At 42.2% G+C, this 27,622-nt stretch overlaps 1 protein-coding gene across 1 annotated transcript in view; it reads left to right on the top strand.

The window, feature by feature from the left end:
- Positions 1-24,037: 24,037 nt before the first annotated feature.
- The window catches only part of LOC116514970 (myomegalin-like), a 29,504-nt gene continuing 25,919 nt past the window's right edge, over positions 24,038-27,622 (top strand). Inside the window, exon 1 of the mRNA XM_032226829.1 lies at positions 24,038-24,178. Within this exon, the coding sequence (XP_032082720.1) occupies positions 24,038-24,178 (141 nt within the window). The remainder of the gene's footprint in view (positions 24,179-27,622) is intronic.

Raw genomic sequence — 27,622 nt, forward strand, 5'->3', positions numbered from 1 at the left:
TAACACCCACTCGTCTCCTAGAAAAATGAAATATTTTAGGAAATATTAAAAGGGCAGAATATTTCCCCTAAAAGGGAGGCAGAAACTCATCCCCCCACAATCTTTGTCAATGGACCATTAAGGCCTGGGCCAGTCTATTCTACATAACGAAGATCTACCTCCTTCAGGCAGAACCATTATAGGAATCCCAAAGCCCTTTCGTTACATCATCGCCAGTGGTGGGTTGCCAATTTTTTACTATTGGTTTGGGCGTACTCGCACACATGCGTGACGCTTCTGCGGAATAATCTGGGTGGGTGGGCAGAGCTGCCCACTGCCGCCACTACTGGTTCGCCTGATTCGGGACCGGGCTTCCAAACTAGGAGCAACCAGTGCCGGATTTTCCTATAGGCTAACTAGGCTTCAGCCTAGGGCCTCAAGATCAAGAGGGGCCTACATTCAAATTGTTAGCAAAATTAAAATTACACTATTCTAAAAACAGTGAACACTAAAACACTGAACTGAAAATAAGGAGAAATTCTACGCATATGACTAATAAACAAACATAAAAATGTATTGGTTAAGATCGTTCCAGCACCGCGGCAGTTGGGGAGCCCGCCCACGTTCCCGGCACCGGCGGTCGGGCGAGAGGCGCGGCCGCTCCCAGTAGCCGCCCCGTCGACGCGGAGCCCACCAGTGGCCAGCAGGTGAGGGCGAGGGGGCCGAGCCGGGCAGCTGAGCGCAGCAGGGGAGGCAGCTGGCCTCGCTGCCTTTGCCGCAGAGCAGAGTCGCCCTCCGTCGGGAGGCCAGCTATATATATTGATATATATTGATATATATCACAGTAATGATGGAGGTGAAAGGGCCTCATAAGTGGAATAGCCTAGGGCCTCTTTTCATCTAAATCCGGCCCTGGGAGCAACCCATCTCTGATCATCCCTCAGCAAGGCTCAATCAACCTTAGGACTAAGGACAGTCTACAGAGTGCCCCTGCATGGCCCCATTGGAGTCTGACAACCAATCAGAATACAAGCTCAAATTCAAAAGCCCAGAGAGGGTATAAAACCCAGGCATTCCCAGCATCTCCTCCGTTTTTTCCCAGCATCTCAAGCCATGTGAACCTATTCATCAATAAACCTTCTTTCCAAGCAACTTCCATGAATCCAGTATCTTTTCCCCACTTGGAACCAGAGGTGGTATTCAGCCGGTTCGCACTGGTTCGCCTGAATCAGTGGCAGAAATTTTGTCCGGTTCGGCAAACTGGTAGTGATGGCTGGCTGGCCATGCCCCTAAACCAGTCCCCTGGTTGATGGTTGCTCACTCCACCCACCCGGTCGCCACTCACTCACCCTGACCCTTTGCTGAAGGATGACCTAGGAAAATCAATTTGGCTAAATAAAGGTACTTAAAAGAAAGGGGGAAAGGAAAGGAAAGGGAAAGGTAAGGAAGATGGAAGGGAGAGAAAAGGAAGGAGAGAGGGTAGGAAGGGAAAGAGGAGAGGTAAGGGAAGAAGGAAGGGGAAGGAGAGGAGGAAGGAAGAAAGTAGAGAAGGGAGAGAGGGTGAAAAGAAAGAGGTAAGGAGAGGAGGATGGAAAGGAGAGAAAGAGGAGGAGAGAGGGTAGGATGGGGAAGAGGAAGAGCAGGAGTAGGAGAAAGGTACAGGAAGAAGGAAGGGAAAGGAGAGGAGGAAGGAAGGAAGTAGAGGAGGGAGAAAAGAAAGGGAAAATAAGGTGGTGTTATAACAGGAGGAAGGGATGGTAAACAAAGCAACCCAAACTGTATATTATAACCTATTAAATGAAATAATAAATGTATAAGAATGATAAATGTTAAAACACTTGTAACCAAATGACGTGCTGTATGTGATGAGGGGTGGTGGTGGTTGTGTGTTTTTTTCTGTTTTTTTTTATTGTTGTGGGTATGTGTTGTCTATGTAACAAAAATAAAAAAAATATTTAAAAAAAAGAAAGAAAGGGGGAAATGGTGGGGTTTTTTCTTCTTCTTATCTGTCTCTTTTTCTATCTTCTATGAAACCACGTGGTTTGTTTGTTAAGATTTGTGCCTTCCCTAATTTAACACAGATTCATGGTGGGAATGATTATGTGTTTCTGAAACTCAAGAGTTTTGTTATCCCCTCTTTGTCTGTCTGTCTGTCTGTCCAAGTCTTTGTTTGCCCTCAAGGTAATTGAAACTGTAAAATGTCTCTCACCCTCCACCCCACTCACCCCCCAAAAAGAGCCTTTAGTCTGTATGTTTGGCCAACACAGAGAGTAAAGAGAAATATATATGCTTTCTTCCTTCTCTCTCTCAGTACCTTAAAGTAACAAACCAGGGAATCTTTTAAGTTCATTTACAAGAAAAGTTTTCATCCTTGGATTTATTGTGTGTTTAAATGATTTTACCTGTTCATCTCTTTCCTGAAGCATGTGAGTCTAGCTCCCTTTTCTCATCTGTGATATCCCCATATTGTTACCAGTTTATCTGTTTAGTAACTGCAATACTCATATTTTTTCCCCTCAAACTCTGCCTGCAAGCTATCTACCCCCCTCACCCCCCTCCTTGCCTCCAATCTTCCAAGGATGCAAAAGAGGATCACATGACCCTGGAACACTGCAACCATCATAAATATGAATCTGTGACCAAGCTGCTGAATTTTGATCATGGGACCAAGGGAATGCTGCAATGGTCATGTGAAAAATAGTCATAAATCACTCTTTTCAGTGCCGTTGTAACTTCGAATGGTCACTAAATGAAGTTGAGGACTACCTGTATAGCATATATGAATTGGAATTATTATCAGCTGACTTATCATCTAGTGCAGTGTTTTTCAACCTTGGCAACTTGAAGATGTCCGGACTTCAACTCCCAGAATTCCCCAGCCAGCGAATGCTGGCTGGGGAATTCTGGGAGTTGAAGTCCAGACATCTTCAAGTTGCCAAGGTTGAAAAACACTGATCTAGTGATTTGGAAAGGGTTTTTTTTTAGTCATTGACCAGCACAAGAGAATTGATATTCAAACATTTTAAAAAACCCTAAAATTAAATTAACATTAGGATAGTTAAGAAATGTACGTACAGACAAAAAAATAAAATGACTAAAAGACATTAAATCAAATAAGTCAAAGAACTTGGTCAGTCTACATATATGCAACAAGGAGAAAAGAAATTAAAAATAGCAATTTGGATAATATAAACTTTGAAACAGTATAAAATGCATATCAGGCCTACAGTTATATTTCTTTTAGGATCTTTGGCCTGCCACACACTCTATTATTTTACTATGCTGTTTCATTCGTGTAGTAATTTGGAGAGGGGATAGTAAGGAGTAGAATTGTAGAATGTGGTGTTGTCATAATAGAACATTCCTTTCTAGAAGCCCACGATCATTCTTTGTCTCCGCACCTCTGCACCTGACCGGAACTAGATGGATGGAAATGCCAGTGTGGCAGAGGAAGATTGGACCATGTGATGGACTTGTGGGTGTGGGGACAGGGTCACGAACTTTCAACTGGGTGGAAACCAGATTTGGTTTCCACCCAGTTTCAGATTCGGGATTGCCACAGATGTACCAACATGTCTCTCTTATTAAATTGGAAGTTTAAGGAGAGTTCTGCCTTGGACTCTGATTTATTTCTGGGTGATATTTGGAACACTGTCATTATCCTGAATCTCCCTAAAAAATAAATCACCAGAAACCCCGGCACGGGGGTGGTGAGGTGTGCTGACTCCCAACGATGACCGGGTCAGTGTAAAATATCAGTGAACAATTAAGAGAAAGCCTTTTGAGATAAGAAGCTGAGATGAGACCCTTCTCTACATATCTCCCAAGCAGGAATTTGTAGGAGAGGAAATTTTCAGATAAATAGCATCTGGAAATATGCAGCTGGAGGGGGCTGGGAAAACTAATTCACTGCACGGCTGGAGCCCAAATCAACTTGAGCAGCTAAACGTGAGTGATGCTCCCACTCCTTCCCCAGCCAAGGCTCGGAGAGATTTTGACTCCTTCCAAACAGCAATAAATGAAATGACCCATTACCCTGCAACTGAGTTGAAGCCAGATTCCCAGTTAAAATGGGGAATTCAAACCAGCCAGCAGGAAGGATTTTGGCCAACATCTTCCTCTAGCCAGCAAACAATATTTGGGCTGCAGCCTGTGAATCAAGCACCACCAGGTTAGGCTTTCTTCCCAGATCATGGATGGGACAGATGACAGTGGGCACCAGCTTGGCCATCAACATGGGCCATTTCTTCCCCTAACCTGTCAATCAAGCAACCCCAAAATGGATTTCCTTCCCAGGTCATGAATGGGAGAGATGACAGTGGGGACCTGCTCTCCCTCAGCAGATGGGACCATGGCAGATAACAGGGCAGTGGCCAACCCAGGGATTCACACCACCACCCCTGAGTCCAGTCTCACTTGCAATGCCCCAACAGGTTCTTACCCCACCTTCCTACAGAGAAGAGGTCTCGACAATGGAAGAAGGGATGAATGAGGGGGAAGCTGCAGGATGGATAGCGGAACAATGTGATAAGGTGGTTCCTAAATTTAGAGATGTAACTAGGTTCCTTCCCTCGTGGGGGCCAATAAAATTCCACCATTGCTGTCAACTTGGCCACAGAGCATCAGAGTGCTTGGCTCCAGCCCCAATGCCACAAACATGCATACCAACTGCCACAGCGGTAAAGAGAAGGCCCCAGATGCCACCAGAAAAGAGTCATCTGGGCCAACAACCTCTGGAAGAGGATCCCCAACCTAAGGTGATGAAGATTCCTACCAATGGGGAGGCCTCGGAGGAGGAAAATGCCGAAGATGACCCAATGGTGAGTGCACCCATCCGTCCCTTCGCCTTCCAAGCCAACCTCCAATTACCTGAGACGGGGGTGGAAGGGGAAGTTGAAGCAGTTGTGGACACCGGTTGCACTCGATGCTTAATCAGCATGTCGATTGTAAAGCAACTGGGCATACGCACAAGGCCTCTAGCCTGTCCCATTCGGGTTGAGCAGGTAGATGGAATGCTAATTGGAGGGGCCTCAGCCACGCTAATAACTGAACTGGTGAAGTTACAAGTGGGCCGCCACTATGAGCTTCTCAGATGCATTGTGGCTCCAGAGATGCCGGAATCAATTATCTTGGAGTTTGCATGGCTTGACAAGTGGAAGCCTATGATAAAATGGGAAGATGGTGGTAGGAAACTGATGATAGTGTTTGGGCCGCTACCATCAGTGGAGGAAAAGGGCAACCCAGGGATGATTGAACCCAAGAGCCCAGAACCCGCAGCACCTGCAGCAGAGACAAAAAAACCCAGAGGTCCAACAAGTACCAAAATACGTATTGGGCAGTGGTGGGTTTCAAATTTTTTTGGAACCTACTCTGTGGGTGTGGCCTCTTTTGTGGGAGTGGCTTGTTGGCCATGTGACCTGGTGGGAGTGGCTTGCCAGCCATGTGTTTTCTTTCTTTCTTTCTTTCTTTCTTTCTTTCTTTCTTTCTTTCTTTCTTTCTCTCTCTCTCTCTTTTCTTCCTTTTGTGTCTCTTTTTCTTTCTATTTTCTTTTTTCTTTTTTTCTTTTTTTCTTTATTTATTTCTTCCTTTCTTCTCTCTCTCTCTCTCTCTCTCAGTCTGTCTCTCTCTCTGTGTGTGGGGGCAGTGATGGGTTTCAAAAAATTTTGGAACCTCTTCTGTAGGTGTGGCCTGCTTTCCGGGTCCACTGGTGGAACCTCTTCTAACCGGTTCGGTAGATTTGATGAACCGGTTCTACCGAATAGGTGCGAACTGGTAGGAGCCCACTTCTGGTATTGGGGGATGTTTTGTCGAGAAAACTGCAGTATGACAGTAAGAAGGGAGAAGTTGTTCACCCCATCATTTCTTCCTCCCACCAAAAGACAGCCCAAGTAACTAACCAAAACCAGGATAAGCTGATGACAGCTATGAAATTGGCACTCCCAACAGACCCGTGGCTCAACAATAATCAGGATATCCTAACAATGGAAGATGGATTAGCCTGGAAGGGGTCAAAACTGTATGTCCCCGCGGGGTTGAGGCTGGAAGTTCTACAGAGAAGCCATGAGGCGGAACTAGGAGGCCACTTTGAATTCCTAAAAACGTTCCACCTCACCAGGCATCAATTTTGGTGGCCAAAGGTGAAATCGGAGGTGGAAAATTATGTAAAAAGCTGTCCTACGTGCGCAACAATGAAACCACTGCCGGAGAAGTCACCTGGACTACTACAATGAGTGGCCAGCCCTAACCAACCATGGGAAGAGGTCGCAATGGACTTCATCGTCGAACTCCCAGACGGAAGTGGGAACAGAGTAATTTGGACAGTTATTGATTTGTTTTCCAAGCAGGTGCACTTCATCGCTTGCTATGGGTTGCTGTCTGCAAAGAAATTAGTGAAAATGTTTGTGAAACACATTTATCCCCTGCACGGAGTGCCCAAGAGGATCATTTCAGTCCAGTTCACAGCCAAGTTCTGGAGAGAGGTTTTGAGGTCCATTGAGTCCACACAAGAACTGAGCTCAGAGGTTCATCCCAGCATAAACTGCGCAGCAGAGAGGGCCAATGCGGTGGTGGAACAATACATCCAGTGTTATGTGGACTATCAGCAAGACAACTGTTCGGACTTGCTACCCTTTGCCAAAGTGGCGTACAGTGACGCGGTCCACAGCAGCACTGAATTAACTCCTTTCCAGATTACCAGTGGCATGGAATTTGTTGCCATGCCTGAGTTGCTGAGAATATCATTTGAGAGAAAGACTTATTTACTGATTCATGAACGAAGCACTAATAGAGCTCAGTTGCATTCCTTAACTAGCTTCCATCTTACCCAGCCTCTTTGGAAAGAAGATAGTCCAGGATTATTATTAGAGTGAGCAAATAGAAAAACAAATAGGAACAAAGAAATTTAGGGGGGGGGGTGTCTGTTAAAGAGCTCCAATAATGTCAATCTCTCTAGAAAATGGAAGAGATTCTCAATTATCCAGAAATTAATAAAATCAAGTTATTCTTTGAGGAGGAGGGAAAGACTGTAATTGTGCAAGACTGATTGTCACAAGAGCCAGGAGCAGTACAATGGTGTATGGCCTGGATAAGCTATCACAATGAAGCCTTCTGTCTTCCTGATGCACATCTAGGATGTGGTACAAAATGTATCCTGACACATCACCCGAAAGCAAGAGTTGAGCCAAAGCTAATTCCTTTCCATCCAAACCATTCCATTGGGACAGCATCACTTGGATGGTCAGAGGTAGAGATATATAACTGGGATTGTGTCACACCCTGTAGGAGTCTGACTCTGAAGCTGAAGACGAGCTGGAACAAGAACTGACAGCGAGTGAGAGGGCAGCTTCATTGGCCTTGGAGGAAACTGGGGAAGGGAAGAGTCAGTCCAGGCAAGGCTGTTCAGAAGGGAAGGTTTAAGATTGGATGAAAGTTATCTAACACTATTGGGTGCAAGGACAGCCTTTTAAAGAAAGGTCCATACCACTGCCTCTTTCAGTGAAGGCAGCACCATCCCCTTCATCAAAGAGACATTAATTATCTCTTGGATCTAATCACATGCCATCTCCTATGAAGCCTTAGCCAACCAGGTGGGGGACAGATGATAGAGCACCAAGGACCTTGTCCATTTCCTTGGAAGTAATTGTGTCAAATTCTTTCTGTCATTTCTTCAGTGACTTCCATAATCATTTCCATAGGATCTGACCATCTGGCATCCATGTCCAAATGAAATCAAACAATTTTATCTAACAGATGCTGAGAATATTCCTTGAAGCATCCCTGCAAAGGTTCCCCTGGTTGTAATCATCCTGAGCATCTGGTTATCTCTGGATACAATAAGAGCAGAGAAGTAAGTATGCTCTTATCACCACAATTTAAGCCCTAGATTTTATCTTTGCTCAGTTGGCTTCACCGCCCCCCATCTCATCCTCCCTCTGTGTATGTTTGTGCTAAAGTGAGTGAGTGAGTGACAGCAGAAAACCAAATCAAAGTTGAAGGATGAGGGAGAAAATATATTAAAGCTTTTCTGCAGAAATAAATGATGTGTGATATAGAATTATATAGGATTATATAGTGATGTGATATAGGATCATGCAAACTCTGTAAATTTGTTATTTTATGGGGGCATTAAGAACAGTGGTGGGATTCAGCCAGCCTGCATCACTTTGGGAGAACCAGTTGTTAACTTTCTGAGCAGTTTGGGGAACTGGTTGTTGGAAGAAATCATTAGGGCAGAGAACCCGTTGCTAAATTATTTGAATCCCATCACTGATCCATTAAATTAAATCATTAAATTATTCAATATGAAATGATAATTTGTTAAATTATGTAATCATTAAAGGTGATGGCATGTTTCATGATTTGGGAGAGGGGCAGATAGAATCTGTTAATCAGCAAACATTTATATTGGTACACACGAGTGCAGTGACATCATAGGAGAAAGTTCAAGGCACACTGCAAACAGACAAAGGAACAGATTACAAGACTTATCTCAAACAGATTTGCTTCAATTTGACTTTATTTCTATGTAGGCATATACAGTATATACATGAGCGTACAGTACATAGATATGAACAATTCTTCACTATAATCTCCAGCCTCTCTTCACAAACTGCAGGAGCAATCTGGCTGGCTGTAATTCTTCACAATGTTTTTCCCTCCAGCTGACCAACGAGAAGCACTAAGAAAGGCAGCTAGCAGTGTCCTGCTACCTTCTCTGTACTTTAAAACTGCTTTCTAGAATGCTGAAAAAAATAAATCATAATCATAAATATAATTATGGTGTACCATGCAGGTGTATAGTAAAACCACCTTTCAAAAGAACCAGAAAGCAGCAATATTAGTATTAGTATTTATTTGGTTTGTATGCCGCCCAATCTCGGAAGACTCAGGGCGGCTTACAGGTAAAAAGGGAAAGGGAGGACATACAGAAAATATAAACAACATTAAAATTCGACAACATTCATGATTTAAGATGGGGCTGGAAAAATCAACAGCCCCAGGCCTGCCGGAACAGCCAGGTCTTTGTCGCTTTGCGGAAGGCCGGAAGGGTAGTGAGGGTCCGGATCTCAACGGGGAGATCGTTCCATAGGGCCGGAGCAGCCACAGAGAAGGCCCTCCCCCAGGGGGGGGGTTGCCAGCCGACATTGACCAACAGATGGAATCCGGAGGAGGCCTAATCTGTGGGATCTAATAGGTCTCTGGGAGGTAACTGGCAGGAGGCAGTCTCTCAAGTAACCAGGTCCGATACCATGTAGGGCTTTAAAAGTAACTACTAGCACCTTGAAGCGTGTCCGGAGACCAATAGGAAGCCAGTGCAGCTCACGGAGAATAGGTGTAACGTGGGTGTACCTAGGCACACCCACAATTGCTCGCGCAGCTGCATTCTGGACTAACTGAAGTCTTTGAGCAGAGGAACAGTGGCAAAACATCAGAGTGCCTTGACTCTGCAGGGTGAGCAGGAAGTTCTTGATGAAGACTGCATCATCTCTTTCCTAATCTTTGCCTATATTGATCGCTAAGGGAATGGTGAAAAACCTGGCGCTAACCTTTTCTTGCTTAAATGGATCTCTGGTTTTAAGGGAAGGTTCTCCCTCACTCCAAGTTGTAATTTGGATAGAACTGATGATTTCCCATTCCCATATACAGGTAGTCCTCAACTTACAATCACAATTGAGCCCAAAATTTCTGAGCTAAGACAAGGGTTAACTAAATTTTGCCCCATTTTATGACCTTTTTTGCTGCAGTTGTTAAGTTAGCGACATGGTTGTTCCCCATTAACTTTGCTTGTCAAGTCAAAAATGTGATCACATGACACCAAGACATTGCAACCATTATAAATATGACTCAGTTCCCAAGTGTCCAAATTTTGATCATGTGATTATAGGGATGCTGCAATGGTTGTAAGTGTGAAGAACGATCATAAGTCACTTTTTTTAGTGCCGTTGTACCTTGGAGCAATCACTGAACAAATTGTTGTAAGTCAAGGATTACCTGTATTTTTGAATAAATCGACCCCCAAAACATAATGAAGGTCTGTTACAGAGGTGGGTTCCTACCAGTTCGCATCTATTTGGTAGAACCGGTTCGTCAAATATACCGAACTGGTTAGAAGAGGTTCCACCAGTGGACCCGGAAAGCAGGCCACAGCTACAGAAGAGGTTCCAAAAATTTTTGAAACCCACCACTGGTCCTTGGATATGATTATTCTACATTATGTTGCTCATATTTATAAAACTCAGTGCCTCTGTGAAAGGTAAGGATGACTACTGCGTTTGTGGTGCAATCAGAACATTGCGTGTGTTGAAGTTGTTTTAACGCAAACCAAAGATGCCTTTTAAAAAACAAGTTTACATCATATTCTTATGCATGCCAGTCCTGTGTGTGAGGTAATTTAAGGTGGTTCTGACAAGTGTCATTGGCATCTTCATATCCGGTCACATGGGCAGCAAGCCACTCCCATCCGGTCACATGGGCAGCAAGCCACTCCCACAAAGGAGGCCACACCCACAGAGTAGGTTCAAACAGTTTTTGAAACCCACCACTGGTCTGTTAGTATTCATTACTAGGCTAAGCCAATATCTGCATCCAGGACAACCATATTGTATCTATCTATAAATAAATGCTGAGTCTGCTACTTAATTACTCTGGTAAAAGGATTTACTGTTGCAGTATTCAAAATGAAAAATTCTGTGTTGTTGCTTAAAACCTACCTGCAGATTGGCAAGAGAAAAAGTAACAATTCCAACATTTTTTTCGATAACTTCATTACTACTGGGATATTCAAGTTACATTAAAATATTATCTTCTCTGCCAATGATCTGAATATGCATAATAATGGGAGAAAACTCTTGAAAAGGTGGTTCTTAAGGATCCTTTCCTCTTGTTTTATCTTTAGATGGTTCCTTGTTTTATCAAGAAGCTAAAGGTTTCCAAGTTGCAAAATAAAGGTTTATGAAAGGTGATGGAAAGTCTAAGTCCTAATGAACAACTTGAAACTCTTTTTGCTCTGCCATCCTGACGTGCTCTGATTGCATCACAAAAGCCAAGTTGCAAGATGCTGTAAGAATTTATGAAATCTATATATTATTGTGAAATACAGATTACCTATTGCAATGAAATGTCATCAGTTCAATGATGACATGCAACTGTTTCCCAAACCTCCAACGTTTTAAGCAGTGGTGTCTTAATGCGAGCTGATCTCTTAGAATGGTCTACATGAGGCAAAGAGGGTCAGTCATTGTGAAGTGATTATTTGTTCTTAAAGAAACAAGTCAATCACCTGGAAATTTTTCAGATTTTTCTGGATTGGGATATGATACTTTCTTCACTGTTACTTCCAAAACTGGATCACGTTTACTACCTCTAAAGACTAACACTGCTGGAAACCAGAGGCCAGCGAACCTGGCCCAAAACAGTAATTGTGAGAGGGACCTTGGAGCAGAGTTGGTATTCAGCCGGTTTGGACTAGTTTGCGCATATCGGTAGTGGACATTTTAACTGGTTCGCTGAACTGGTAAATATGACCTCTGGATGGTCCCACCCCCACCTACCCGCTCGCCTGCTTGTCACTCACCACATCCACCTGGTCACCACTCTCTCCACCCTCTCACTCACTCCACCCCACCCAGTCACTCCTCACCTCCGGGGGCAGCATAGCACACTGTGTGGCACTCGCTTGCACATGTGCACAGTCTCTACTCTGCGGCCTGCCTGCCTAAGCTGCCTTCCCATGCGGTGCCTGCCCTGCACCCCAACTGAGCTGCCTCCTCCTGCCTACAGATAAGCCTGTGAGTCGTGCTAGCCCCCTGTCCCCGGAGCTTGCTGTGTCATCCCCCCCCCCCAAAATCCCCACTGGGCTTGCGTGGCTGGCTAAGCTGCCATGGCCCAGTGTGCCTCCATTCCAGGTCATGCTACCTGCAGACTAGCTTGCTGCAGGCCCCCCACCTTCCCCATCAGGCTCACGACCTGACCGTCCTCCTGCAGCTGGTGGCAGTGGGGTAGGTAAGTGCCCATGAGGAACTGAGGCTTGGAGCAATTTTGGACCTTGTTAAGGAGGACCGCTCCTCAGCCCAAGCCATGTGTTTTCAAGCCCGGGCAATTGCAATAGCTTTTCACATCAAGCAGCCTGGGCTTGCAAATGCATGGCTGGGGTGGAGAAGCGGTCTTCCTTAACAAGCTCCAAAACTGCTCCAAGCCTGGGCTCCTCGTGGACACTGAAAGTACTGGCCTTCTACCTGGATGTTTCTGTGTGCCTGGCTTTCCAGATGGGTCCCTAAAGCTCTATGCTGTTAAAGATGCTTTGTCAGTTGCTGCTTCACTTAGTAATCAAGAAAGAAACCACCCAACTCCATTTTGCAGAATTAAGAGTACTTTTACTTTACAACCTAACATCTATAAGAGATGTCCATGATGCAGCCTATATTAAATTGTAAATACCAAAATTATATTAGATATAATAACATCTAAATTACAACAAAATGTTAATATCTAAAATTTAAATGAATTATAGCTGCATAGAATGCTCTGTAGAAGATTAGCTCATCAGCGTCCAATAGATCTTCTGTGCTGCTGCAGAAAACCTAGCAATATGCACTGTAACAAGGGGTATTTTATCTATGAGCACCAATTTGAGCATAGACTGAATCTGGGCGATCAGGATATCAACTAATCAAAGACAGTATGGATCTGGTTCTGATGTCTCCATAAAAGGGGCAATGAAGAGCAGTTATATAGTTTCCACTTCTCCAGAATCACAGGGGAAGAGCATTTCAACCAAATGTACTTTTTTAATATTTACCATCCAATACTGCAGAGGGCAGCACAAGGCAGAGAAAGAGAACAATCAACCAATGGAACAGAAGTTGCCTTCAGAAGTTGTGGGAGCTGTCAAATATGGGGTCTGCTGGCAGAAAACCTTTCTTTCCTCATCATTGTATTTTATTTTGTTAGATAGGACCAGGGGTGGGTTTCAACCGGTTCGCGGCGGTCCCTGCGAACCGGTTGGTCGGCGAACACGTCAAAGGGCGCGCCCGCGCGCCCGTGGTCCTTACCCGGTTTTGACGAGTTCTGCGCTTCTATGCATGCGCAGGACACATACAGCGCCTGTGCGATCCTCCAGGAGCAGCTGGAGCGTCGCGCAGACGCTAGTATGCATGCGTGCACCGCGCACGTGCACAAGGACGCCGCCGGCCCCGTTCCAACCAAACCGGTTGGAACGGGACGAGAAACCCACCCCTGGATAGGACCCAGTGTTCGAGATTCTTCAGGGTCTTGAGCCTATACAGGTAGTCCTTGGCTTACAACAGTTCATTTAGTGACCATTTGAAGTAACAACAACACTGAAAAAAGTGACTTATGACTGTTTTTCACATGACTGTTGCAGCATCCCCATGGTCATGTGATCAAAATTCGGATGTTCAATAACTGGTTCATATTTATGACCGTTGCTGCGTCCCAAGGTGATGTGATAAACAAGAAATGTCAGTGGGGACACCAGATTCGCTTAACAATCAGGTTACTAACGTATCAACTACAGCGATTCACATAACAATTGAGGCAAGAAAAGTGATAAAATGGGGCAAAATTCACTTAACAAATGTCTGACTTAAGTGGTCGTAAGTTGAGGACTACCTGTATTCTGGAGTTTTGGCTATTCCTGCCAGCTTGGTGTCTCTGCAAATTTGATGAGTTCCCCTTCCATTCTCTTAATAGTTTATGAAGGGATTGAAGAGTACTGGGCCTAAGACAGAACCTTGGGGTACTCGTTTATGTATATGTGCCTAATTTCTTTTAATGAATTTTTGGGGCAGCAAAATCCCTTGCTTCAAGCCTCCCATCAGCTTGTAAACGCTCCTCACGCCAAGACTGGAATGGTGCGAAAGTCATTTGCAAGCCGATGGGAGGTTTCAAACAAGGTAATTTCACTGCCCCAAAGTCTCGTTGATTTGTAAGTGCTATTTGCGCCAAGACTGGGATGGCACAAAAAACATTTGCAAGCCGATGAGACTTGGGGCAGTGAAACCCCTTCCTTCAAGCCTCCCATTGGCTTGCATACATCTTGTGCACCATCCCAATCTTGGCGTGAAGCGTATTTACAAGACAACGAGCAGATCCAGCTGAAGAGCGCATTGACAAGACTTTGGGGCAGCGAAATTGCCTTGCTTCAAGGCTCCCATCAGCTTGTAAATGCTCTTTGCACCGAGACTGGAATGGTGTGAAAGGCATTTGCAAGTCAATGGGAGGCTTGAAGGAAGAGAATTCCGCTGCCCCAAAGCCTTGTCAATGCGCTCTTCAGCTGGATCTGCTACAGGCCTTGGTTCACAGAGAACAGAGGCTTAAACTACTGTAGTGTGAGAGTAGTGCAAGATCTGACGCTGCTGATCTCGTGTGATCTTACACTACAGTACTTTAGGCCTCTGTTCTCTACAAACTGAGGCCTCCACAAGATCAGCTGCAAAACATTTTGCAAATGAAGAGGCCTTCCTTCTGTTTGCAAAGCCTTAGATCTCATGCAGGCCTCAGTTTGCAAACACATGCCTAAAGTACTGTAAGATCACACAAAATTAGTAGTGTCAGATTTCGTGCTAGTGATCTCATGCGATCTCTCACTACTTCAGGCCTTTTCTGCAAATGCACCGAAGCAGACAAAGGAACTGACGCCTCACTAGATCATGGCAAGGTAAGTGAGTCTCCACAAGCCGAATAACTGTAGACCCTGGGCATCACAGTCAGAAGGATTCCAAATAATGTAAAGTTGGTTCAGTGGAAGGCTACAACGATGTTCAGGAGATTAGACAGATAAAATAAATTGAATGAATGTTTAGCATTGAGAAAAGATGACTGAGTAAAGTTATGATTACATTTGTCAGGCACTTAAGGAGGAGCATATGGTCCTTGAATAAAATTGAATAAATTTTAGTGATAAGAAGGCAGATTCCAACTGAGTATTCTAAGTCAGTAAGAATAATTTAATAGGAAAACAGATTATGCAGTGAAGTTGTGGATTTAACTGGAAGTGTTTAGGTAGAATCCAGCTATCTGAAATACTTCAATTTGGCTACTTCCATTTAGTAGGGCAGGAATGTCAAATTCAATTTCACTGAGGGCCAGATCAGCATTATGGTCATCCTCAAAGGGTCTGGTGGGTGTGGTTAGGGAGTTACGTGGCATGGCCAACTCGACCTTGCCTCAATGTTGCTCATGTTGAGGGGCACCTGTGATGGACCAGACAAGGCTGGGAGGTGTGATCCAGCGCCAAAAGCTGGGGGGGGAGGGGAAGCTGAGCATCGATGCTTGAGCATAGCTGGGGAAGATGCCTGGTAGGGATCAAAAGGTGCTGGTGCATGGCAGCAGCCAAACTGCCCATTTGGTTTTAGGCTGGAGTCCAGGTGCAGAAGCAAGAGCAGTAGGGAAAGGTGAAAATTGAATTGAATTGAATTTATTATATTTCTATGCCGCCCTTTTCCCCGAGGGGACTCAGGGCGGCTCACAACCCAAGTCAAGCGGGGCGGGGGGGTACAAGTAAGAAAAAGAACGCAAACAAAACAATACCACAATTTAAAACACTCAACAACCATACCATTCGAGGGGGGACAAAAAAACTCATTAGCCCCAGGCCTGTCGGAACAGTCAGGTTTTAAGGGCTTTGAGGAAGGCCTGGAGGGTGGTGAGGGTCCGAATCTCCACGGGGAGCTCGTTCCAAAGGGCTGGAGCAGCCACAGAGAAGGCCCTCCTCCAGGTGGTCACCAGTCGGCATTGGCCAGTGGATGGAATTCGGAGGAGGCCTAATCTGTGGGATCTAATCGGTCTATTGGAGGTAATTGGCAGCAGGCGGTCTCTCAAGTACCCAGGTCCAATACCATGAAGGGCTTTATAAGTGACGACTAGCGCCTTGAAGCGTATCCGAAGACCAATAGGCAGCCAGTGCAGCTCGCGGAGGATAGGTGTAACGTGGGTGTACCGAGGTGCACCCACAATTGCTCGCGCGGCTGCATTCTGGACAAGCTGAAGTCTCCGAATGCTCTTCAAGGGCTGCCCCATGTAGAGCACATTGCAGTAGTCCAGTCTTGAGGTCACAAGGGCACGAGTGACTGTTGTGAGGGCCTCCCGGTTCAGGTAGGGACGCAACTGGGAAGCCCCTGCCACTGCTGCCTGCCCTTTGCCCATGGTGCTCCCATTTTCACACACCCCCATTGCAGTCTGTGCCCAAGACTGTTTCGTTTGAGCCCTAGGCACCCTCCTCAGTTGCGTACAAGCACTGATGTCCTGTAGTTCATATAGTACTGTAGTGCAAGATCACAGGAGATCAGTAGCGTGGCATCTCGCACTACTGATCTCCCACTACAGTAGTTTATGCCTCTGTTCTCTGCGAACTGAGGCTTGTACCAGATCCAGCCAAAAGAGCTTTTGCAAGATGATGAGATTTTGGGGTGGTCAAATAGTCTTGCTTGAAGGCTCCCATCAACTTGAAAACACCTTTCGTACCATTCCAATCTCAGCATGAAGAGTATTTACAAGCCTACTGTATGGAAGGTTTTAAGCAAGGCGATTTCTTTGCCACAAAGTCTTTCTCATAGGTCTGAGGCTGGACCTGGGCCAAACCAAGCAAGGCTAAGCAAACATGCTCAGAAACCATCAACCCAGCAATTGATTTATTCAGGCCAGAGCATCGGTACACAATTAGTCCAGAATTGGTGTAAAGTCAGTGCTGGGAGCGTCCGTCTCCCAGCCCGCTTTATTGGTGTCGGCCCATGCCCTCCAGCTGGCTGTGCACACCCACTTCGGAGAAAGGTAACCTGTATTGGAACAATATTTAAGATGTTTTATTAATTATCAACAGGATAGACCTGCCTTTTCTTATTTCATTTCATTTCAGTTCTTATTTCCTATTTCTATCATCTAAGTGTTATAGCCTCGTAAGTCCGAGGACTTACGAATGACAGCTCGGCAGCAGCCAGGCTCACCTTAGCCAATCAGGTGTGCCTGCGAGTTGCCGGGCTGTCATATGCGAGGCTATTGGCTCATCCGTCTGACAGCTCCATATAAAAAGCTGTCAGACGGAGGAGAGGTGCCGGTCTACCATCTGTATTCGTTCTTGCCTGTAATAAAGAGTTGGTTAAGGTTACCTCAGACGCCTCTGCTTTTTCCTTCCGCAGATCTATCACTAACCACTTATACCATTTTCCCCAAATTAAATAGTACTCTCTTTCCTCCTTTCCTTGAATTTCCTTGGTCAATTTATCCATCTCAGTGCATTCTAAGATCTTCTGTATCATCTCATCTTAACTCAGTATTGTGTTGTTCTTCCATTTCTGCGCATATACTATTCTGGCCGCTGTAGTAATATGCAGAATTAGATATAAAATCTCTTTATTATATTTTGTTGTGGTTAAGCCTAATAAAAATGTCTCTGGTTTCCAGTCTATGTGATCTTCTGTTATGGTTTCCAACCAGTTTTTGATTTTAACCCAGAATTTTTTGGCCGCCTCTCATGTGTGATAGTACATCCCATATGATTTCTCACCTTTCCAACACATTGGGGATAAGTTTGAAGATATTTTTGCAAGTCTCACTGGCGGCAGGTGTCATCTATAAAACATTTTATAATGGTTTTCCTTGTATGTCACAGATGTGGTCAATTTCAAATTTATTCCCCAGAATTTTTCCCATCTTTCTAATTCAATGTTATAGCCAAAATTTGGTGCCCATCTTACCGTAGTTTCCTTGACATCCTCCTCCTCCATTTTGTATTTCAGCAGAAATTTGTATACTCTCCCAATCATTTTCTTCTCCATATTTTGAATTATCTTACCTAGTCCCTGTTGTTCCAGTTGTAGTTCGTATGTTACTATTGTATCTGGATTTGATTTGCATGTATGTAAGCGAATCTACCTTTATGCCTTGATCTGTCAATTCTTGTATTGTTTTCAAATTCCCCTGCTCACTTATTAGATCTTTATATCTTATTAATTTATCTATGTCAGTAAAGTTTGGGTGCTTTATTGTTTCTATCGGAGAGAACCAATTTGGGATTTTAATATAGTGGGCTTTTAAAATTTATTGCCAATTTTGTAGCAGCACATTAAGTATCTTTGAAAATACTTGTGCGTTTTATTTTTCCCATCCCACAAGAATGTGTGCCATCCCGCGGGCAGGTCATGCCCTTCTAATACCAGAATTCTCTTGTTTCTCAGTTCAATCCACTCCCTCAACCATGTTAGTGATGCTGCCTGGAAATATAATTCCCAATTTGGGAGCGCTAGGCCTCCCCTTTCCTTTCTATCCTACAATGGTTTCAATTTAATCCTTGGCTTTTTTTCTTTGCCATATAAATTTGGACGTTAATTTATTTAATTCTTGAAAGAATAATTTGCCTGGATTTATTGGTGTTACTTGGAATAAAAATAAAATTCTTGGGAGTATATTCATTTTTATCATAGCAATGCGCCCCATGAGCAACAATTGTATGTTTTTGCAGTTCTCTAAATCCTTTTTTATTTGTATTATTAATTTATTATAATTGTCCTCCTTAATTAAAGAGCACTTTGCCGATACCCAGATCCCCAAATATTTAACTTTCTTAGTTATTTGCATTTTAGTCGCACTCTTTTCTTTTTTCATCATGTTTTTGTTATTATTTTTGTTTTGTTTTTGTTGATTTTTAAACCTGCCACCTCTCCAAATTCCTCTAATTTTTTAATTAATTTAGGGCCAGATTCCAGAGGGTCTTCCAAAATGAACACTAAGTCATCATCAAAGCCTTGATTTTTGTATTCTTCCTTTTCAATTTTTAGTCCTGGTATCTCCTGATCCTTTCTGACTTTATTTAGGAGTGTTTTTAATGTTAGTATGAACAGGAATGGAGAAAGGGGGCATCCTTGTCTTACTCCTTTCATTATCTCATTTTTTCCTGTTAGATCCCTATTTAAGAGAACTTTGGGTGTTATATACTTTCCTATCATTTTTACAAATTTGTCTCCAAATTTCATATTTTCTAATTGTAGTATAAATTTCCAAATTACATTGTCAAAAGCTTTCTGGGCATCAAGGAAAACCAGTACAGACTGTTTCCCCAGGTATGTTTCATAGTATTCTAAAATGTCCAATATAATTCTCGTATTATTTTTAATTTGTCTATTAATTAATTTGTCTGGAAACCATTTTGGTCTGAGTGAGTTTGTTCAATTAGTATCTGTTTAATCCTTTCTGACATAATTGTGGCGAATACTTTATAATCCAAATTCAATAACAAAATGGGCCTGTAATTTTGGATTTTTTGAGGGTCGGATTCATCTTTTGGGATAAGAGATATTATTGCTTCTGTCCAAGAGGCTGGTATTTTGGCTTCTTCTAGCACTTCGTTAAAAACTTCTAAGATCAGTTCTTTCTGTGTTTCTTGGGTATTTTTATATAATTCCACTGGGATTCCATCTGGGCCTGGAGTTTTGTTATTTTTCTGTTTCTTCAAAACCATTCCTAATTCTGATATTGTAATTTATCTATTTATCATTTCTCTCTGTTCATCTAAATTGGGTTCATGGTTTCTGAGTTCAGATGTTGTTTGATTTTATCTTCTGGGATATTATCATGTGAATAAAGTTTTGTAAAATATCTTTGTATTATTTTCCTTTTCTGGCCTATGTTGCATGACCCAGTCTTCGTCCTGTAACTGATATATCATCCTTTTTTCTTTTTCATTTTTCAATTTGTATGCTAGCCAACGTCCTGGTTTGTTAGCATGTTCAAAATAGCTTTGTTTGGCCAATCTGATTTTCTGGGCTCATTCTTTCTGCACTATTAAATTGTGCTTGTGTTTTATTATTTCCCTTTTTTCTTTTTTAGACCTATTTTGTGGGTCTTTCTGCAATTCTGCTTTTGCTTCCCTTCTGCAGTGTTTCTTGCTGTGCCCTTTGTTTCTTATTTTTCCTTGCTATATAGGCAATTATTAACCCCCTAATATATGCTTTTGTGGTGTCCCAAAGATTTTGTAATGATGTATCTTCTTTTTTGTTCATCATAAAGAACTGTTTCAATTCTTTAACTAATATTTGTACGTATTCTTTCTCTTTTACCAAATTTTGGTTCATCATCTATCTTTTTTTCTTTTTCTGGCCTTTCCACCTTAATTTAATTGGATTATGATCGACCCAGTCATTAGTCGCTATTTCTACTTCATCTAATTCATTTCGTAGACCAGGTGTCACCCATGCCATGTCAATTCTTGACCAAGATTGATGGGGATTCAAATAATATGTGTATTGACTATATGTCTCATGTGTTTCTCCATATATCATATAATTTAAGCTCTGCTGTCATTTCAAAAAAAGATTTCAGTAAGATATTTTTCTTGGTTTTGTTCTTTCTAATGCTTTTATAATCTCCCTTATTGTTCACAATTGCATTATAATTGCCAATTATACAGATGTCTTCATAGTCCATTTCTGTTATTTTATTGTGTATTTTTGTAGAATTCATATTGGTTATGGTTTGGAGCATATATTACTATCAGAAGGGCTGGTTATTGTGCTATTTCTTAGTCAATCGTTAAAATTCGGTTCCACCACAAATCCGCGAAGCCCTTCTGCGCGGAGACATAAGTGCGAAGACAAATTCGCGCTGTTCTAAGCGCTAAGGAAAAACGCGACCCTACCGCGATGACATAATCACGGAGGGCAAAATCACGCATTCCCAAGCACTTACTACCCTAACCCTAACCCTAAACCTAAACCTAACCCTAAACCTAACCCTAAACCTAACCCTAAACCTAACCCTAAACCTAACCCTAATGCTAAACCTAAGCCTAAACCTAACCTTAACCTTAACCCTAAACCTAACCCTAACCCTAAAACAAACCCCTAAACCTAATCCTAACGCTTACCTTAAATGAAGTCGGCTTTCTGCCGCGGCGCTGTTTTAAAGCGCCCTTATGTTGCCACGCTGTTGTCGTGGCGGTGATGACGCGTGGTGATGACATCGCGGCTTTAGCGCCGCGATTTTATCACCGCGATTTTGACCAGCGCGGTTTTGTCATGCCACGTAAAATTCTACCATCCTCATTGGCAAAGATTAGTTTAGATCTTATTCTTTCTTTAATGTATGTTGCAATTCCTCTTTTTTTAATTTGCTAAGGATGTATATAGTTTTCCCAATTTGGGATTTTTGAGTAGATTGTTGTGATCCTTCTTAATATGCACTTCCTGTAGGCATATTACATCTGTATCCAATTTCCAGAGTTTTGCAAAGGTTTGCATTCTTTTTCTTGGTGCATTCAGTCTGTTTATGTTTATTGAAATAATTGTTGTTTCCTGTTCCATTTTTAGATGTGTTGTTTCCTAGAGCTTCTAGTTTGTATTTGGACTTTTCCTCTTGCACCTTCCCATTCCACTTGTTCCCTTTCTTGTTTCCTTTTCTCTGGTTTTTGCTCTTTCTTCTATTGTCTCTTGACTTCTGCTTTCTGCTTCTTCCTTGCTTTCTTGTTGTTCTTCTGTCACAAAGTATCGTTCAAAAAATTCTTGAGCTTTTTCTACAGTGTCTATTTTGTATTTCTTTTCTTGCCATGTTACAAGTATGCCTTCTGGTATTAGCCATCTATACATCACAAACTTCCAGCTTCTCCACTTTCTTCTCCATCTTCTTTCATGTATCTCCTCCGCATTTCACTTTCTCTTATATGCTCATGCGCTGTCACTCTCCTCCATTCGCTTCCACTCTTTCTATTATCATCGCCACCAGCTTTAGACTGCAAGAAGTCTTCTCACAGGAGACTCTCTCCTTCCACTTCACCGTGGAACTACTCCTACCCAAAACACTTAGGCAGGTTCACCCCGTTTTTTCATTGTAGCCTATTGAAACTGGAGGTGACTTTCACCCTCAGACCACCAGCACCCACACCCCCAATCTCCATTATAATAGAAGGCGAACAACACTTTAAAATCAAAGAAATTCTTGATTCATGTATACACCATGGGTCCACCCTGTACCTAGTGGCATGGAAACACCTCCCACCCTCCCAAAATGAATGGATTCAGATTCAGATTCAGATTTAGTTTATTTGTATGCCGCCCTTCTCCGGGAGGGACTCAGGGCGGCGAACAACTCAAAAGGGGGAAGGGAACATAGAACACAATACACAATACACAAGATTAAAATAAACAAGAATCATACAGCAATACAGGTCGAGAGGGGAGGGGAACTCATCAACCCCAGGCCTGCCAGCACAGCCAGGTTTTGACGGCTTTCCAGAAGGCCTGGAGAGAGGTGAGGGTCCGAATCTCTGTGGGGAGTTCGTTCCAAAGGGCCGGAGCTGCCACAGAGAAGGCCCTCCCCCGGGTGGTAGCCAGGTGGCATTGGCTGGTGGACGGAACCCGGAGGAGGCCGATCCTATGTGATCTAACGGGTCTTTGGGAGGTAATTGGCAGCAGGCGGTCTCTCAAGTACCCAGGTCCAATGGGTGGCTAAAAGACATGTTAAGGCCCCTACACTGTTAAGGAAATTCCACCTGAAATACCCATCTAAACCCTCCTAATTATTCATTGTGTTTTCTATTTTCCAGGTGGATTATCTCCTTTTCTAAGGAGAGGGATAGATCAGATCTGTGAATCTGCCATTCTTCAAGAGAAGAGGAGGGGCTCTATACTTCCTCTAGACTTTTCTATCCTTCTTTCCTATATATCCTGTACCATGTAATTAATTGCTTTATAACTTCTACCATGGTGCATAGAGGACTGGCACTTTCTCACTTTTTGGGGAATGGGTGGGGAGGGCGGGGCACATGAACAGCATTGCTCAGGAAGCACATCTGAGAAAATCTTCTTATCACTTTCCCAGAGCATCCCTTACAAAAAACATCTTCACACGTGTGGATCGGCCAAATCCACATTGGACGATTGGGAGGGGATTCTAACTTCTTTTATTCCTATTGTATTGCCTTAAGGACCACAGATCCTGCTTTGCTTTCACTCAGTTATCACTTCTTTTTCAATAAAAGAACCCTTTTGAAATGCAAAGTTTCAAGAGTCTTTATTTCCTTGATTAAGAGGGAGAGGGGAGATTAAGGGGGAGCCTTACACCCAAGGTCATTGGTAAAGGACTGTACTCTCATTGATAATGTTTATGACAGATTAGAGTGAAAGTTGAATGATAAAGAAAATGTTTTTACTCTATACTGGATGCTTAACTCTTCAGAAACATAACTTGAAATCAATTATGTTAAGGGAGGAATTTTTACTTTAGATCATATTAATGTCAAAGCCAGAAAGCTGTTCAATGACCATAATTTCACTTGAGTTGAGAATTATGTTTCCCTCAAAATAGTGTCTCTATTCTTTTTTTCTACTTTTATTTTGAATTAGTAGCCTTGTCCATTAACTTAATTTTGGGGGGAAATGCTGTCTCCTTCCTAGCAATCCAAGCAGACAATTCAGAAGAGAGAATGGAGCCTCAGAGCTGTATCATATTCTGGGTTTTGCTTCTATTATTTGTCGACCACCACTTGTAGGGTTGCCAACCCAAATCACAGGCTTATTTGGAAATAAGTTTTTTCTGTTTTCTATAATGCTTATTAGTCCACAGAAATGAATTTTTAGGACTTCTTCCTATTCTTCCTGTCCTCTGTCATGGTGCTGTACTTTGTCTTACCCTCCTAACACCTGCTGCAGTCATTATCTGCCTATAGTCCTGAATGGAAAGATTAATTGCCAAATTAACTATTTCTCTCAGACTTATTAATCTCCTGCAGTTGGTGTGGGATGGATATGAAGTATCAGCAGAGTTACAGAGCAATCCTTATCTCAAATTACACCACTTGAACATGTGTCTGTTTGTCCATGCGAGTCTCTGCCAGGAATTTCTTAAATACTTCCCCGAGATAAAAAAAGCAAATGATTCTTAGGCTCCTTGTGTGTTGAGCAGGGCTTTTAGTTCCACAGTGCAGCTGATTTTGAAAGGTTGAGTTCACTTTTGTGATAAACTTCCACTACACAAGTATAGCCATTTTCTTGCTTCACAATATTATTGGAGTGAAAAGGATGTGAGAAGACTTTCACCCCATGGATTCCCAAACATGTCTAATGGATATCGTACACTGTCTCAGCACCTCAATGACTTGAAGAAGGAGAACTTCAGCCTTAAGTTGCGCATCTACTTCTTGGAGGAGCGCATACAGCAAAAGTATGAAGACAATAGAGAGGATGTCTACAGACAGGTGAGTTGGTAGTTGGTTATTTATTTATTTATTCATCAAACAAAAATTACAAATTTGAATGAACAAAAGGAAATAACTAAAATATGATAGGGATGATAGTGCAGGTCTCATGCCCACTTAGAGACCTCTTAAATATGGGATGAACTCCACAGAAGTTACGTTGGAATTAAAAGCGTGAAAGTTAATATCTGAGACAACAGAATAGGGTAAGATATTTCAGACTTTGACAACTCTGTTACAAAACTAATTTTTTTTTACAATTAAGATTAAACTGGTTTATATTACATTTAAAGTGATAGTTCGCATGCATTACATTATGATTAAAACAAGAGAAATCATTTATAGGTGAGATGTTACGATGTACAATTTTGTATGCAATATCTAAATCTGATTTCAAGCATCACAGTTCTAAACTATGCAAACCAAGAATTTCAAGTTTAGTAGCATTAAGGTATTCTATTATGGGCAGAAGAGTGAAAGACTTCTTGTAAAGTACTTCTGAACTTGCTCAGAAGTATTAACATCTGATACATGGTAAGGTTTCCAAACAGTTGAACCATATTCTACGATTAGCCTAAAGTATGTTTTGTAAGCTCTAGTGAGCAGTACAGTGTTTCCAGGAAAAAAAACTTTGTAGAATTAAATTCACAAGTTTTAGTGCTTTTTTAGCAATGCTGTTAAAATGAATTTTAGAACATAAATTGTAATGAGTACACCCAGGTCCTATTGGGACTGGAGGATGGGGTGATGATGCCACAGTTGAACTTTTATGAATCTTTAGGAAGGGTTTAGATTTATTTTTATACTATGTTAAAACAAGTCATTGTAGGAAACTAACAATATTTCAACATGCTTAAAAAATGGTTTTGTCACTGAAAGTTAGACTCCTGGTAAACTTGGCTTTCAGTCAGGACCAAACAACTATTTCACTAAAGAAGGAAACAGGATCTGATCTGACTACTTCTGCTTTTATCAACTTTTATGCATAATTTCTTAAGGAAAATTATTGATGTCTAATCTCCAAAAATTCTGAAAGAATATTATGATATATCAAATGCCTATATGAATTTATGTTCAGAGAACTGGGCACAAACCTAAGGTGAAAAGTTTCAATATCTGGGTCTATGTATGATTTTAGTTGTAAAAAATAAAGTTGGGACATAATTTTAATAAATAAATGTAATGGCATGTGGCTAAAGATACAAACCCTCTCATTATTAAATATGCCTAAAACTACTTTCACCTATAGCATGAAAATCATCAGTATAATCTGCCTAGCTGGTCATTAAATCAAGCAACATGAATAATTTATGTTAACTTTGAATCTGGAAAGTGATATCATTTAATAGTGTGTCAACAGTAAAATATAAAATACAATATCATATTTGGGCAAATAAAACATTTTTGAAGATGACTTCTTAATTACCCTGCTTCCCTGAAAATAAGACCTCCCTGGATAATTAGCCTAATCGGTCTTAGAGTTCATATGCTAAAATAAGCTGTCTCCTGAAACTAAGCCCTCCCCCAAAATATTGCAACACAACAGCAGCCATGAGATGACCACAATCACCGCCACCTGCACCTGAAAAATAATAAGACGCCCCTGAAAATAAAGCCAAGTGCTTTTTTCGTGAGTGAAAAGAAAATAAGACTCTGTCTTATTTTTGGGGAAACACGGTAGCAGTTTACTGATGGAAAGTGACGCTTTAATGTACAGCTGATGAATACACCTGGGTGCTCACTGAAAGAAACTGTTAGGTAGTTCAGATGTATTACTTGGCAGACAATATTTCTGCATTAATAGATTTCATAGCATTTTTGCTCTTCTACCTTTTTTCAACAAATTAACTATAAAAGGATGCATCTAAAACACTCTACTGCTTAAAATACTTGAGATTCCACCTCAGTATTTCAAATGCTGAAATAATACCTTTTAAGCTGTGGTAAGAAATCCTGATGTTCCTTAGATGATTATCTGGTAGTTTCTACATAAAGGTCAGAAATGGAAGAAAAGCTTTCTTGAAAGACAGCTTGTCTGTCACTGTTGATTTTCTTGGCAATGTGCAGCTGTTACAAGTGATCAGACTTGTTTGGGGGCACATTCTCTATTCATTCGGTGGTAGAATGAAGGACAGACAGACTTCAAGTTTGTGTGGTCTATTTTGATCATTTACTAGAATACTGACTGCCAACTAGAGCTAAAAACTATATACGGCAATTCAGCAGTTTGAATCCCTAATGCCGCATAACGGAGTGAGCTCCCGTTACTTGTCCCAGCTTCTGCCAACCTAGCAGTTTGGAAGCAGAAAAAAAATGCAAGTAGAAAAATAGGGATCACTTTGGTGGGAAGGTAACAGTGTTCCGTGAGCCTTTGGCATTTAGTCATGCCGGCCACGTGACCACGGAGATCTCTTCGGACAATGCTGGCTCTTCGTCTTGGAAACGGAGATGAGCACTGCCCCTTAGAGTCGGAAACAACTAGCACATATGTGCAAGGGAAACCTTTGCACACACACACACGCACACACACACACACACACACACACACACACACCTTTTTCTGAAAGACTAATGTAGTCTAATGTAGCTGTCGGACTCAGTTTGCATAATACAGATACCCATTGTCGACCATAATATAACAGTGTACCACAAACCCAACACAGAGGTGTGTTCTCACCAAAACGAATTAAAACAAAGTTGGCTCATTTGGAATTCAATATGCCATGAAAAGCAAACGTTAAAACTATATACAAAGCTGAAAAAAGTCTAAAATATACAATTAATACTTATTTTACAAATGAGGAACACTTAGAGATAATGCATTGCCTCAAGATCAGTTATCCTACTCTTAAAATATCTAAAATCAAAAACTGTTAGAGATCTATTACAAATTACAAAGAAATCTATGTAAGTGTGCGTGTGCATGTGTGTGTGTGTGTGTATGTATGCATGTATGTATAGCATACATACATGAAGGAAGTTAGCACCCACCCCTCTCTTAGAAAAATGAAATATCCTAGGAAAGAAGTGGAGAAACATGTTTTTTTAGGCAGGAAGCAAACTCATTCTTATAGCCCCTACCTTCCTGAATAGCCCACAGCAGATGTCCTTAAGAGGTAAAGAGATAGCTAGGTCTATTCATAGGGAAATGCCTTCACCCAAGATTCAACAAAGGTAGGGTTAGCCTTCTTTCCATCTCACCATGTGGCACCTGGGAAGATTACATCAGCCAGCAATGGCTGAAGCAAACCTGGGACACAGACAGCCTACAAAGTTAGCTAAGACCCCCGCATCCTGGGAGTCAGACAACCAATCAGAATAAATTTCTTACACAGGAACAGGAAACTCTTAAGGTAGGGCCCAACAACAGAGGGCATAAAATCCAGGGACTCTCAGCACTCCCTTCCCTTCCCTTTTCAGCCAGGAGCTTCAAGGCATTAAACC

Source organism: Thamnophis elegans, chromosome 11, assembly GCF_009769535.1.
Source record: "Thamnophis elegans isolate rThaEle1 chromosome 11, rThaEle1.pri, whole genome shotgun sequence".
Lineage (NCBI taxonomy): Eukaryota > Metazoa > Chordata > Lepidosauria > Squamata > Colubridae > Thamnophis > Thamnophis elegans.